Here is a 14,315-nt window from a genome sequence, read left to right on the forward strand (position 1 = left end):
CTGGGAATGCATCTGTATTTTCCAGAATCTAGCAGAGATCCTTACATATTTGGGTCCTTAGTACCCACCCCCATCTGGTCACAGAATCCTGGAGGGGTTGGCTAGGTTCTTGGAAAAGGTCCTCACTCAGCCCCTTTCCTGCTTGTGTGCAAATGAAGAACAGCCCCATCCAATAGTACCTGCTGACTCTTGTCTTCTTGGAAGCCTAGATGAACAGAGGCTCCATGGTACCCCCAGCTAGGGTTTCATCCTATGGCAGTGAGGAAGAGCCTTCTTCGTATGGCCCCTGGGTTGATGCCCATTTTCTCATATCTGGTCTCTAGAAAACACAGAGAACAGTGAATCAACCTGCTTCTCATTATAACCCTTCATTGCCTAGTAGACAGTCCTGATTGCAATTAATTTGCTGGGCCGGGTGTGGTGGCTCACGCCTGTAATCCCAGCAGTTTGGGAGGCCGAGGTGGGCAGATCAGGAGGTCAGGAGATCGAGACCATCCTAGCTAACATGGTGAAATCCTGTCTCTACTAAAAATACAAAACATTAGCCGGGCATGGTGGCTGGCGCCTGTAGTTCCAGCTGATCGGGAGGCTGAGGCAGGAGAATGGCATGAACCCAGGAGGTGGAGCTTGCAGTGAGCCGAGATCACGCCACTGCACTCCAGTCTGGGTGACAGAGTGAGACTCCGTCTCAAAAAAAAAAAAAAAAAAAAAGGAAAATAATTTGCTGAAATATATGCCTTTCTGCTATTAAGCTTGCTTTGTAAGAAAAATGCCTATGTTCAACAAATCACTAAGCCAAGGACACGTTTTCTCTTTATGATGAGAGGCAGGTATCCCATTAAAATAAATACATGACTTGGTTACATTTAGCTTGTATTTAAATTCTCTGTTCCTAACTATTTTTGTCTGGGAACCTCCATCATTCCTGCTGGCTTCAGGATTAGCTTCTTGCCTGAAACTCTAGTCTTTTAGCATTGAGCATTGATTCTCCTGAGGACAATAAAAACAAATAATAACTGACACATACTGAATTCTATAGCTTGCATTTCAATATGTAGCTAAAGGATTTTATTTCTAGGACGGGACATTAGTACTATACTGACTCAATGTCTGTAGAGACTTTGTTGCATTAATTGTTGCCTGATCACCCTTTCTGTCAGTTCTTTCTATATTGCATAAAGCCATTTTTAGGTCTTTTTAAGTTTTTTTTTTGGTGTTTTTTTTTTTTTTTTTTGAGATGGTGTCTCACTCTGTTGCCCAGGCTAGAGTGCAGTGGGGCAATCTCGGCTCACCACAACCTCCACCTCCCTGGTTCAAGCGACTCTCCTGCCTCAGCCTCCTGAGTAGCTGGGACTACAGGCGTGCACCACCATGCCCGACTAATTTTTGTATTTGTAGTACAGATGGGGTTTCACTATATTGACCAGGCTGATCTCGAACTCTTGACCTCATGATCCACCCACCTCAGCCTCCCAAAGTGCTGGGATTACAGGTGTGAGCCACGGTGCCCGGCGTGGTCTTTTTAATCTTAAAAACGGTTGCAACCAAAAACCTCTTCCAGCCCTACAAATAAAACCAAGGAGACATTACCTCATTGTGTATCCCTTGTCAACTACTGTTTGAACGCCCTGCTTCCCTTCACAGCCAAGCCTCTTTAATGTTGTCTATGCTGCCTCTGCTCTTCCCATTTCATCCACAAAAGCAAGCACTGGAATCCGTCTTGTGATCCCACCTCTACACGGCAGCTTCTCTTAGGGAGCTCCTTGTTGCTAAATGCAGTCTTATTTTGCTTAAGTTCTATGTAGCATTTAAACCTTCCTAAAATCATCCTTTTGGGGGCTTCCAGGATGCCCCTTCTGTGTCATTTATTCTAACCTCCCTAGCTATTCTTTCTTCATCACCTTTGCTATCTCCACTTTCTCCGTTTTTCCCTTCACTACGGGGCAATTCTCTTAACCCTCTTTCTCTCCCAGCTGCACAGTCTCCCTGGATAATCTTGTCTACTCCAGTGGCTTCATGCTCTGGCTGAGACCTCTCTGCTGAGATTCAGACATAAATATCTAACCGCCTAGGAACATCTCTTGTGTTCAAAACTACTGGAGTCCTCATTCACCCTCTACTTCCCACCCAACGCTCTTCCTTCCCCCCACGTGATTCCTTTATTGGCGAATGGCAGTACCGCACGTTTGAGATCTACCACCAAATGTCAGGGTCATACCCTCACATCCAATCAATAACAAAGATCGTTTGACTCATACTTCTTCATCATTTCATATTGATCCCTTCCTCTCCATCACTAAACATCCAATCAATAACAAAGATCGTTTGACTCATACTTCTTCATCATTTCAAATTGATCCCTTCCTCTCCATCACTGAAGCACCAGGACTGCTGCTGAGTTCGCTTCTCCATCACCATCCCCCAGGAACTCTGAAACTACTTCCCAACTGGTCTCCCTTCCTCCAGCCTTACCCTCACCCAATCCGTTCTCCACACTGCCACTGAAATTATCTTTCCAAAATGCAGTAGTACAAATCTGATCAGGTCACTTGCCTGCTTAAAATCTGTTACTGGATCTTCATTGCTTTCAGAAGAAAACCCAAACTCCTCGCCTAGCACGGCAGTGAAAGACCCTGCAGATACTGACCCTCCCTCCCTCTCCAGTCTCACTTCTCACAAACCCTGTTCTCATTCTCCAAGCTCTACCCAAACCCAGCCACTTGCTTTTCACCACTTCCAGGGGGCTCTTGATCTTTCCTGAGGCTGCAGCCAAGACATCAGCCAGGGCTGCAGCCATCTGAAGGCTTGTCTGGGGCTGGAGGATGAGCTCCAAGGTGGCGCACACACGCAGCTGGTGGTGGGTGGTGCTGGTTTTTGGCCTGAGAACTCAGTTACCCCATGTGGATCTGCCAATAGGCTGCTTGAGTGTCCTCACAAAATGGTGGCTGACTTCCCCTGCAGTGAGAAACCTGAGAGAGGGGAAGGGGGGCGGTGTGGAATTTGCAGGCATATTTTTAAATTTCTTTAAAGACTGACAATGAAGGGCTGGATTTTCCCAGCCCATGACAGTCATGGAATGTATTCTAGGGAGTAGAGAGCATATGCTGTCCGCGAATTCCATAGCAGCAACAGGATCTCAGGTTAGACACCAATAGGGATGGAGTTCTTTACAGAAGAGAGGCAGACTAGCGTTCTGTTTAAGTGAAGGGAGGGTTATAATCCGATGAATCTGGGTTTAATTACAGGCTCAGTCACTGAGTAGCCGTGCAACCTGGGAATTACACTTATTTCTCTGTGCTTCTGTTTTCTCATTGTATTATGAGGATAAAAATAGTTGTGGCTACCTTAGCAGAGTGTTGTAAAAATTAGATAAAAGAATGCCTGATCCCAGCACTTTGGGAGGCCTAGACAGGCGGATCACGAGGTCAGGAGATGGAGACCATCCTGGCTAATACGGTGAAACTCCGTCTCTACTAAAAATACAAAAAAAATTAGCTGGGCGCAGTGGCGGGCACCTGTAGTCCCAGCTACACGGGAGGCTGAGGCAGGAGAATGGCATGAACCTGGGAGGCGGAGCTTGCAGTGAGTGGAGATCACGCCACTGCACTCCAGCCTGGGTGACAGAGCAAGACTCCGTCTCAAAAAAAAAAAAAAGAAAAAAAAAAAAGAATGCCTGGACCATTCTTAGCCCAAAGCCTGGCATGGTGCTAAGTACTAAGTGATAAGTACTAAGTACTTAGTGCTAAGTACTAAGTGATAAGTACTAAGTACTTAGTGCTAAGTACTCAATAAGTACTCAGTATGTGCTAGTTAATAATAATAACAGTAATAGTAATAATAATGTGAATGTTCACCTGCCTTTCTAGATGGCCTTAATGATGGTTAATAATAATAATAACAGTAATAGTAATAATAATAATGTGAATGTTCACCTGCCTTTCTAGATGGCCTTAATGATGGCTAATAATAATAATAATAATAACAGTAATAGTAATAATAATAATGTGACTGTCCACCTGCCTTTCTAGATGGCCTTAATGATGGACCTCCTTAAGGCAGAATAATAAACTAAATCACTTTCTAAAATTCCTTCCAGACTTTCAGTTCAGATGACCTTTGGGACTTTGGAGATTCAGATGGCCTTTGGGCCAGTGGAGATCACAGCTAAGCATTTACTACCTGGCCAGCTAACTGCTACATTGCCCCTGGTTTACATTGAACTGATGGAACCGATGGCCGAGCCCAGCCTGACCTTGAAATTCACAGCTATGTGGAGTTCATCATTTACTTACCCAACTCTGCTTTTTTTTCCAGGTCAATTTCTTCATCTTCCTGAAAATTCTCAAGCTTCTCATTTCTAAGCTCAAAGCTAATCAAATGTGCTTCAGAGACTATAAATACAGGTGAGTGGCTTGAGGTTGGTCCCCAGCAGTCCAAAGTTATTGTAAGTCCTCTGGGTGTTCTGCCTAATGTCTTGGGAAGGACATTTATCTCCTAAGGCCAGGGTATCAGAAACAGCAGTTCTGGAAAGATGCTATAGGATCAAGTGAGGCTTTTGTCAACGGTGAGGACCTTCTAAGATGATGAAGCAGATGGTGAGTAGTCAAAGGCATTCACATTCCCCAGCAGAAAACTGTTAAAATGCCCCTAAGAGGCCAGGAGTGATGTCTCAGACCTGTAATCCTAGGACTTTGGGAGACTGGGGCAAGAGGATTGCTTGAGGCCATGAGTTCGAGAACAGCCTGGACAACATGGTGAAACCCCGTTTCTACCAAAAATGCAAAAGTTAGCCAGGCGTGGTGCATGCCTGTAGTCCCAGGCTGAGGTGAGGGGATTGCTTGAGCCCAGAAGGTCAAGGCTGCGGTGAGCCATGATTGTGCCACTGCACTCTAGTGTGGGTGACAGAGTAAGACCCTGTCTCAAAAAAAAAAAAAAAAAAAAGTTTCTAAGAATGGGTGGTTGTGGGAAAAGGACAGTCTTGTTTGAAGAGAAGTTTGGGCCGGGCGCGGTGGCTCAAGCCTGTAATCCCAGCACTTTGGGAGGCCGAGGCGGGCGGATCACAAGGTCGGGAGATCGAGACCACAGTGAAACCCTGTCTCTACTAAAAATACAAAAAATTAGCCGGGCGCGGTGGCGGGCGCCTGTAGTCCCAGCTACTCAGGAGGCTGAGGCAGGAGAATGGCGGGAACCCGGGAGGCGGAGCTTGCAGTGAGCCGAGATCGCGCCACTGCACTCCAGTCTGGGCAACAGCGTGAGACTCCGTCTCAAAAAAAAAAAAAAAAAAAAAAAAAAAAGAAGAGAAGTTTGGCCGTTGCCTTCCTTGGGGAAGGATTTGAAGAGGTTATTTGGGTGTTTTTGAGAACCTTGAGAAAAGAGACCACAAACTTTTAGGGTCTAAGGAAAGACATCCTTCCACAGGCATCCTTTATTTGTGACTTGTCATCGCTGCACCTCACTTTCCTCTTTCTGAGATGACAGCAGTCCTCATTCCTAGTAAGTCAGATCATAGGTTTTTACTGGATCTGCATTGTTGTAAAAGCAAATGAATGAATGATAAAGAGTTTTCTCCCTCTTTCCTAGTTATTCTTTACTTTTTTTTTTTTTTTTAGACAGAGTCTTGCTCTTGTCACCCAGGCTGGAGTGCAGTGACGCAATCTCAGCTCACTGCAACCTCCGCCTCCCGGGTTCAAGCCGTTCTCCTGTCTCAGTCTCCTGAGTAGCTGGGATTACAGGCACCTGCCACCACGTCTGGCTAATTTCTGTATTTTTAGTAGAGATGGGGTTTCACCATGTTGGCCACGCTGACTTCAAACTCCTGACCTCGTGATCCACCAGCCTTGAGCTCCCAAAGTGTTGGGATTACAGGCGTAAGCCACCGCACCTGGCCTATTCTTTGCTTTCTGTGTGGCATTCAGCAGGGCTCTGGAATGGGAGTGTTTTAACCCACAGATTAGCTCTAAGAGTAGGAATTCCAGTCCACACAGGAGGCCAGAGGAGGTGAGCACGAGTGAAGATGGCCCTAGCCCTGTTTCTCGCCCCTTTATAAGGCCTGACCCAGGTGCTGGGAAGGGAGTTTTTCCTTTTATCTGACAAATATTTAATAGGTGCCTACAATGTGCCTGGTACTGTGCTTGGAATAAAAGGTAGACACGAGGCTGGGCGTGGTGACTCAGGCCCGTAATCCCAGCACTTTGGGAGGCCAAGGCGGGCAGATCACCTGAGGTCAGGAGTTTGAGACTAGCCTGGCCAACGTGGCAAAACCCTGTCTCTACTAAAAATACAAAAATTAGCTGGGTGTGGTGGTGTGAATCTGGGAGGCGGAGGTTGCAGTAAGCCGAGATCGTGCCATTGTACTCTGGCCTGGGTGGCGACAAGAGCAAAACTCCATCTCAAAAGCAAACAAACAAACAAACAAAAATGGTGGACATGATGTAGACCCTGCATTTGAGGAGCATGCGTTCTACTTCGCTAAGGACTAGGATGTTGGCATGGAGCAGGAGGTGGAAGGGAGGGAGCTGGCCATGACCCTAGACTTGCCTACTGGCCTTAGGCAAGTGCCTTGGCCCCTTTGGCCTGCTTTCTGGTGTGTAAAAATGGGAGTATCACTGCATACTCATCTCCTGCTTATTCTGAGGATTCAAGTAGGCTGTAGATGTGGTTATAAATATGGGTGGCCACTCTACCCTCCCTCCAGGAGGTCTAGAAGGATAAACATACCCGGCTCAATAATGGGCAGACATACTCTAGTTGCTAGTTGGAGCTTTGGTCCAAACATTTTGCAAGAAACCCATAGCCCTGGGGAACTGGCCTGGCCTGGGCTCCAGGGAGCCACGCTGTCTCTCTTGGCGCCTCCAGTCGAGGCTCCAAGTGGCCACGCAGTCTCTTTGGCCCCCTTCCCAAAGGCTTAGCTTCTCTCACCACTCTTTGAGGGTGGAGCTTCAAGGCCCGCTCTAGTCCTCCCTGCTGGGTGTGTTCAGGGAAGAGAGTTCTCTCAATAAACAGGTGCCAGGAAAACCAGGGTGCCCCAGAAACTGGACAGAGGCTAGTGTTTCCGTGAGACAGAAATGGTGCAGTTGACCCCCAGGGGACTCAGAGCTGACACCCTGCTGCTTTGTGCCCCCAAAGCCTACCATGGGCCACTGGTACCTCCCCCATGCCCAGGACCCACAGCAACCCCTACATAGTTTTTCGTCTTAGCTGCTCATTAGCATCCCCGGAGAGTCAGCCAGAAGTACAGCCTTGTGAGCCCTACCACTGGGTGTTATGGCTCCATAAGTGTGGGATAGAACCTCACAGAGCAGCCATGTCGAACCCTTAGAATGCAAGGACTTTTTTGCTTTTCTGTGGTGGCGGATATCACAAAAATTATGCATGGCATTTTTTTTGTTTTTGTTTGTTTGTTTTGTTTTGTTTTGTTTTAGCTCATCAGCTATTGTTAGTGTTAGTTTATTTTACACGGGGCCCAGGAGAACTCTTCTTCTTCCAACGTGGCCCAGGGAAGCCAAAAGGTTGGACGCCCCCGCTACAGAGTCTCCCAGGAGATTCTGATACACAGGCAGCGTGGAGGACTGCTGGGCCAGATGTTCTAGTGAAAGAACACATGGAATATTCTGGTCGGGCCGTTACAGATGTCCTGTAGCCTCAGTGTTCTCTTTTCCAGGGTCCCCTCTAGAGTTATCCAAGGCAGTGGTTTTCAAACTTTTCTGATCACGCGTCTCTGTCAGTAAAGAAATTCTGAGCATGTCCCTCCTCATGTATATGCGTGGTTGCCTGAGCTAATATATGTATTATAAGATAGACCAAAAAACAAAATGTAAGAGGATAGATACAAATTGATATATACACAACGCCTATTATCCTCTATTATAATATTTTCTTCCAATATCAAATAGATTGCCTGGCATGGCCCTGGAGGGTGTGTACCCACCAGGAGCCATTGGTCTGGGAAAGGGTAAATCAAGATACTGGGGAGACCCTCCTGGTTGAGCGATGATCCAGGGTGACTGCTTTGTGGGGAGAAAGAATAACCCTGCCTGACATATGCAGTCTGTTTGGAAATTCCTTTTTTTCCTCTCCCCTGCCTTTATTCAAAGAAAAAGCTCAAGAAGAACTTGGGACTGGGTGCAGTGACTCATGCCTGTAATCCCAGCACTTTGGGAGCCTCAGGGGAAGGGATCCTGTGAGACTGGGAGTCTAGACTAGCCTGAGCCACACAGTGAGATCCTTTTCCTTTTTAATAATAATAATAATAAAGAAGAAGAACCTGGGTATATGTCTACCCAAAGTCCTCCCACGGTGAAGTGCCTCACCTTGGTGAGTTTGCCACCACCTGGATATGGTACAGGGAATCCATCTATATTCCTGAGTGGCTGAGACTTTGGGAGGCTGACGGACCCCAGCTGATCTCCCAATGTATATAAACTAGAACATTGTTCATTTTTAATGTCTGTGGAAGGTGGGGGTAGGGGTAGAGTGTTCCTTTCTTGGGCCCATGCGCCTCCCAAAATTTCCTAATTGCAACACCAGAAGATTCAGGAATCCAGAGAGTCACCGGAACATTACTGGTACTCACGTCATCAAAGCAGAGTCTTGCTGTTGAAGGATCCTGAGGGTAGCCTGAAAAATCACCACCTGCCCACAGCGCCACCTACCTGTTGGGAAGGAGGCTCATTCCCCAGATCCAGTGTGCCCTCCACAGACTAAGGTGGGATAGGTACTGAGAACGTTCTCCCTCTGTGCTTTCCCTGCCATTTTTGTTGGCCACCTTTCTGTTTACTTGTTCTTTGTGTAGAGTGCAATCGAGTTGATTAATACTTATTCATTAGCAAAAAGGCAGGGACCGGTCTCTCAGGACACACCTAAACCACCTTATTTAACTCCCTGGGCTGGCAAATCCTGCAGCATCTTGTGCTTTTAGAAAGCAGTGCTAATTCTCTCATTTTCAAGTTCTGGGAGAGGGCTGTTCACTGTAACCCCAGCGGGGCATTGGCACCCCTCAGTTCCTCAGCTCACACCGCCCTCTTCCATGTCAGAAAGTCGTTCTTCTTCCTCATCCCCTTCCACGTCTGTTTTCCCTTAAAGACTTCTGGTGGGGTAAGGAGGAGGGGGTGACAGGGCCCAGCATATTTTATCCAAACTCTTGTAGGTACAGGCTGCCTCCAACTCTTGAAGATTTTGAGAACTTTTAGAATGTAACCCTGATCTGGCCTCCCTCCAGGATTTTATTTTAGGAAAGTTTAAATTAAACACGTTTAGGCCCTGCCAAAGAGGCAAGTTGCTAGGAGCTGGAGAACCTTCTGTAGTCTTAGCCCTTGTCCCTGGGCTTCCACCATCAAGCAAAGGAAATAAAAAAATGGTCCATCTGTCTGGCTTGGAGAAAGAGAACTGAGCCAAGTGTGAAGGAGGAACTCTGGGGCTGGAAACAGGGTAAGCAATGCCCTAGGAATGCGGACACAGTTCAGCAGACCCTCAGCTCGGCTGGAGTTCTCTGTTCTTTGTGGTTCCCACAGAGGATGGGATCCCACAGAGGGGTGGTTCTCAGAGGTAGCTCTCTTCCCCTCAATAAAGGGCCTTAGCTCTCCATGGGATGCACCTGGGCAGAGCTCTTGATTCATTTATAAAGGAGAAGAATTTCTTTCTTTCTTTTCTTTCTTTTTTTTTTTTTGAGATGGAGTTTCACTCTTGTTGCCCATGCTGCAATGCAATGGCACGATCTTGGCCCAGTGCAACCTCCGTCTCCCAGGTTCAAGCGATCCTCCTGCCCCGGCCTCTGAAGTAGTTGGGATTACAGACATACGCCACCATGCCCGGCTAATTTTGTATTTTTAGTAGAGACAGAGTTTCTCCATGTTGGTCAGGCTGGTCTCAAACTCCCGACCTCAGGTGATTCGCCCACCTCGGCCTCCCAGAGTGCTGGGATTATAGGTGTGAGCCACTGCACCCGGCCCGACAAGCATTTCTTAACATGCTAAACCCCAGTTCTTTCTGAAAGGACTTTCTGATAGGCAAGGTAGGAAGCAAAAGCTTTTCCTCAACCCTCTTAGGGTCCCTGGCTGGGTCTGAAAATTAGACAAAGACAAATTAACAGGAGAAAAAGCATGCAAGTTTATTTCGTAAGTTTTATATGACGTAGGAGACTTCATAGGGAAAGGAAGACCCAAAGAAATGGTCAAATGTGCGTATTTTTATGCTAGGTTTGATGCAAAGTGGACAGTCATGGGAGAAGTATGATTGAACAAAGGACATCTAATGGTCATAAACTGGGGGAAATTTAACAAGCCCTGTTTGTACAGATTCTTGTGTCACTGTGTCTTCAGAAATAGGGACATTCCTTTCCTCCACCTCTCACATGAGGGTCTTGTGATCCGCTTCAGGAGAAGGTCAGAAAATCCTTCCTAGGTTTCATGACCTGTTTCAGGGGAGAAGGGTGGGAGGTGACGGAGACTTTCTTGCTCCTGCGGTTTTCTCAAATTCTTTCAACTTAAAATGCTCAGTATGTCAAAGTGCCATATTTTGAAGTACCACGTTCTGAACCCCATCAGCAATCAAAGAATAAAAATGTTACAAATTCAAGTAAAGTTGATAAAAAATATTGAAATTATAAGCAACTGAAGGTCAGGGATGGCTTCTTTAAAAATAATAATAACTCGGCCGGGCGCGGTGGCTCAAGCCTGTAATCCCAGCACTTTGGGAGGCCGAGGCGGGCGGATCACGAGGTCAGGAGATCGAGACCATCCTGGCTAACACGGTGAAACCCCGTCTCTACTAAAAATACAAAAAGAAATTAGCCGGGCGTGGTGGCGGGCGCCTGTAGTCCCAGCTACTCCGGAGGCTGAGGCAGGAGAATGGCGTGAACCCGGGAGGCGGAGCTTGCAGTGAGCCGAGATCGCGCCACTGCACTCCAGTCTGGGCGACAGAGCTAGACTCCGTCTCAAAAAAAAAAAAAATAAATAAAAATAAAAAATAATAATAATAACTAAAATGTATTGATCATTGATCATGTGTCAGATACCATTTATTCTGAGGGTTTACCCTATGCTATTTGTTTAATCCTTATGACAGCCCTGTCAGGTAGATGCTATTACTATTATAATCCTCCTTTTACAGATGAGGAAACTAATAGATAGAGAGGTTAAATGATTTGCCTACAGTCATAGCACTCATAATTGGCAACACTGAGATTTGAACTCAGGCCCAGATACTCTTCCTGTACCCTGCTGCCTTTAACTACAACTCCTTCTTTCCCACCATATTCACTCATGTGCCATAAGCATATGCTCAATAAATATTTGTTGGATAGTTAAATGATTGCAATAAATGGGACCATTTAAATAAACAAATGGTTATGGATGAAAATGAGCATAAACACAGTCTGTAAGAGTAAACCACTATTGCTATTTATGGATTTTCTTCTGGACAGGGACACAAATAGTACTTTGTCTAAGGAGAAGTTAGAATAAGGTGAAGGGTAGATAATCCCTTCCTGTCTACATCCAGAAGGGTGAGTGACCCAAAACTGTATTAAAAAATTGTTGTTCTTTACAGATCATTCCGTACTAAACGAAATGTGGGATCAGGGAACAGGAAAAGGACTGTAGTGGGAAATCCACATAAACTCCGAACTTTAGTTACTAGTAGTGTACCGTGTTTGTTTCTTAGTTTTGACAAATGGGCACGGTTATGTAGTATGTTAACATTAGGGGAAACTGAGTGAAGAGATGTAGGAACTCTCTGTACTGCCTTTGCTAATTTTCTGTAAATCTAAAATTATTCCAAAATTAAAAGTTTATTTTAAAAAACCATAACACTGCAACATGGCATCAGAATAAGCTGATGATAAGACACAGGTCTGCTTGTAGGCATAGAAGTCTGTGTCGTAAAAACCCAGACCACCCAGAGCAAGGGTCACAAATTCAGACTCTTACAAGGGTCAAACAAGTAACACAATTGAGTAGTACAAGCCGGGTGGGGGCTGGAGGCCACAGACTCCCTCTAAAGGGACAGACATTGCCCGGCTGTAACCAACGATTGCCAAGCAAGAATTTGAGCCCAGTGTTGCCAGCTCTCCCCATTTTTCAGAGGAAGCCAGAAACCTGGACACTTTTGCTAGAAATATTATTATTGAAAGATGACTCCAATAACAAAAATTGCTCCGTGGCCTAAGCAAAAGTTGTCTGCAGGTCAGTTACCATCCGTGGTCACCACTTTGTAACCTCTGGGCCAGAGGGCTTTAAAAATACTCCTGGAAATACAAAACCCTTGAAATGTTGTCTCATGGGGACCATATTAATGTTGCCTAGTGAAGTGACTTCTGTAGGGGTGGGTGTTGGAGTGGGAGTCGATCTGAGCTCAGCTCAAAAGAACCACATAGCTAAGGCCCATGATTCCATCTCTCTGCTCATCAGCGTTTCCTGACAGTCAAGGCTCTGGTTCACACAGTCACATGGCCAGGTGGAGTCCTTCCATCCTGGTTGCTTGTTTCATTGATAACGTTGCATTTGAATGGCCCTTGCAGACATAGGACTCACAGTAAGCTCTTGCTCTTGGACAGAGTTAATCCTTCCTTAAGAAACTCCCCCATGAATTGCTAATGCCACCCTGTTTTTCTATACCTTTAATTCTACGGGATCTGAGGGGAAGTTCCTCCTAGTCTGGCCCCTTTACAAGAAGTGACCTAAGCTGAAGAAAAAAAAATCATTACAATTACGCTCCTCTTTCCCAATGTGGATAAGACAGTAGCTTTGTTCGTACCCCGAATATGAGTCATCTCTGCTATTGTAGTTAGTTTTAAATTAAGAAGCAGCTCAACAGTAAAAGAGCAGTTATTTCCAAACCTATCTACTTCTCAGGATCCATGGGGGAGTTCCTTAAAAAGTCCACATCCGGCCAGGTGCAGTGGTTTGCACCTGTCATCCCAACACTTCGGGAGACTGAGGCAGAAGTGGTATATCACTTGAGGCTAGGAGTTTGAGACCAGCCTGGGCAACAACGTATAAGACCCTATCTCAATAAAATAATAACATAATTTTTATTTTATAAATATATTTTATATGTATATATATATATAAAAGTGCACAGTGGTGCACACCTATAGTCACAGCAACTCTGGAGTCTGAAACAGGAGGATTGCTTGAGCCCAGGAGTTCAAGGCTGCAGTGAGCTAGAATCGTGCTACTGTACTCCAGCGTGGGTGACACAGGGAGACCCTGTCTCTTAAAAAAAATTAATTTTCTAGGACCCAACCTCCAGAGGTGTGGATTCAGGAAGTTGACATTGAGGCCCAGGAAACTATATGTGTATATTTTAAGAGCTCTGAAGGCCGGGCGCGGTGGCTCAAGCCTGTAATCCCAGCACTTTGGGAGGCCGAGACGGGCGGATCACAAGGTCAGGAGATCGAGACCATCCTGGCTAACATGGTGAAACCCCGTCTCTACTAAAAATACAAAAAAACTAGCCGGGCGAGGTGGCGGGCGCCTGTAGTCCCAGCTACTCGGGAGGCTGAGGCAGGAGAATGGCGTAAACCCGGGAGGCAGAGCTTGCAGTGAGCTGAGATCCGGCCACTGCACTCCAGCCTGGGCGACAGAGCGAGACTCCGTCTCAAAAAAAAAAAAAAAAAAAAAAAAAAAACAACTCTGTAAAGAATTTTAATAGTTAGCCACGTTTGGGAACCACCAGTATGCAGCATTTGGGCCCCAGCTGTGCACTTTACACGTGGGTGGCACAAGGAATGTTTGTCTTTTTCGTGTAGACTATATACAACAGCGAACCTCCCCGCAGCACTTTTTATGAGGAGGATCAGTTTTTCATTTCCTGCAGCTCTCACTACCACCAGGGTTAAGGGGCAGCATGAGGGCTGATAGCAAAGTCCAGAAAGGAGTTTGCAGGTCGGAACTGAAGGTCAGATGCCCCACATCCAGCCTGAGGTTTACTGCTTAGTGTCTGTGTGACCCTGGGCAACTCGTTTTCTCTCCCTTCTCATGGTAATACTGGAAATACTGATGTTGAAAGTCCTGAGTAAGGAAAGATAGAGGAAACTGCTAGCCAGGCGATAGGAAACTTAACAAACCTGGTAGGGGTGGAGTGTCCCAAGGTGGTAGTCACTTGTATGGAAATCTGTCCATCAGGCAAAACATTAAGAGTTGCAAACATATGATAATATATCCGGGGGAATTCATTCAATTCATGTTTTCTGAGCATCCGCCATGCATCAAGTGTAGGAACACAACAGTAAACAAGACCACAATGGCCCTGAAGCATTAAATGTTGTAGTCAAGGAGACCATCTGGGAAACAATGATCGATATGGTAAGAGCTGCA

General features: G+C 46.0%; 1 protein-coding gene across 6 annotated transcripts in view; it reads left to right on the plus strand.

The window, feature by feature from the left end:
* Window positions 1-14,315, plus strand: part of LOC105473577 (glucagon like peptide 2 receptor) — a 76,504-nt gene that overhangs the window by 43,856 nt on the left and 18,333 nt on the right. For all 6 annotated transcript variants that reach the window (XR_982327.3, XR_982328.3, XR_011615371.1 and 3 more), the window contains exon 10: window positions 4,315-4,403. Coding sequence is in view for 3 of the 6 variants with exons in the window: in XM_071082344.1 (XP_070938445.1) it covers window positions 4,315-4,403 (89 nt within the window). In the remaining 3 variants the exon portion in view is untranslated. The remainder of the gene's footprint in view (window positions 1-4,314; window positions 4,404-14,315) is intronic.

Source organism: Macaca nemestrina, chromosome 17 (genome assembly GCF_043159975.1).
Source record: "Macaca nemestrina isolate mMacNem1 chromosome 17, mMacNem.hap1, whole genome shotgun sequence".
In the NCBI taxonomy this organism is placed as follows: domain Eukaryota; kingdom Metazoa; phylum Chordata; class Mammalia; order Primates; family Cercopithecidae; genus Macaca; species Macaca nemestrina.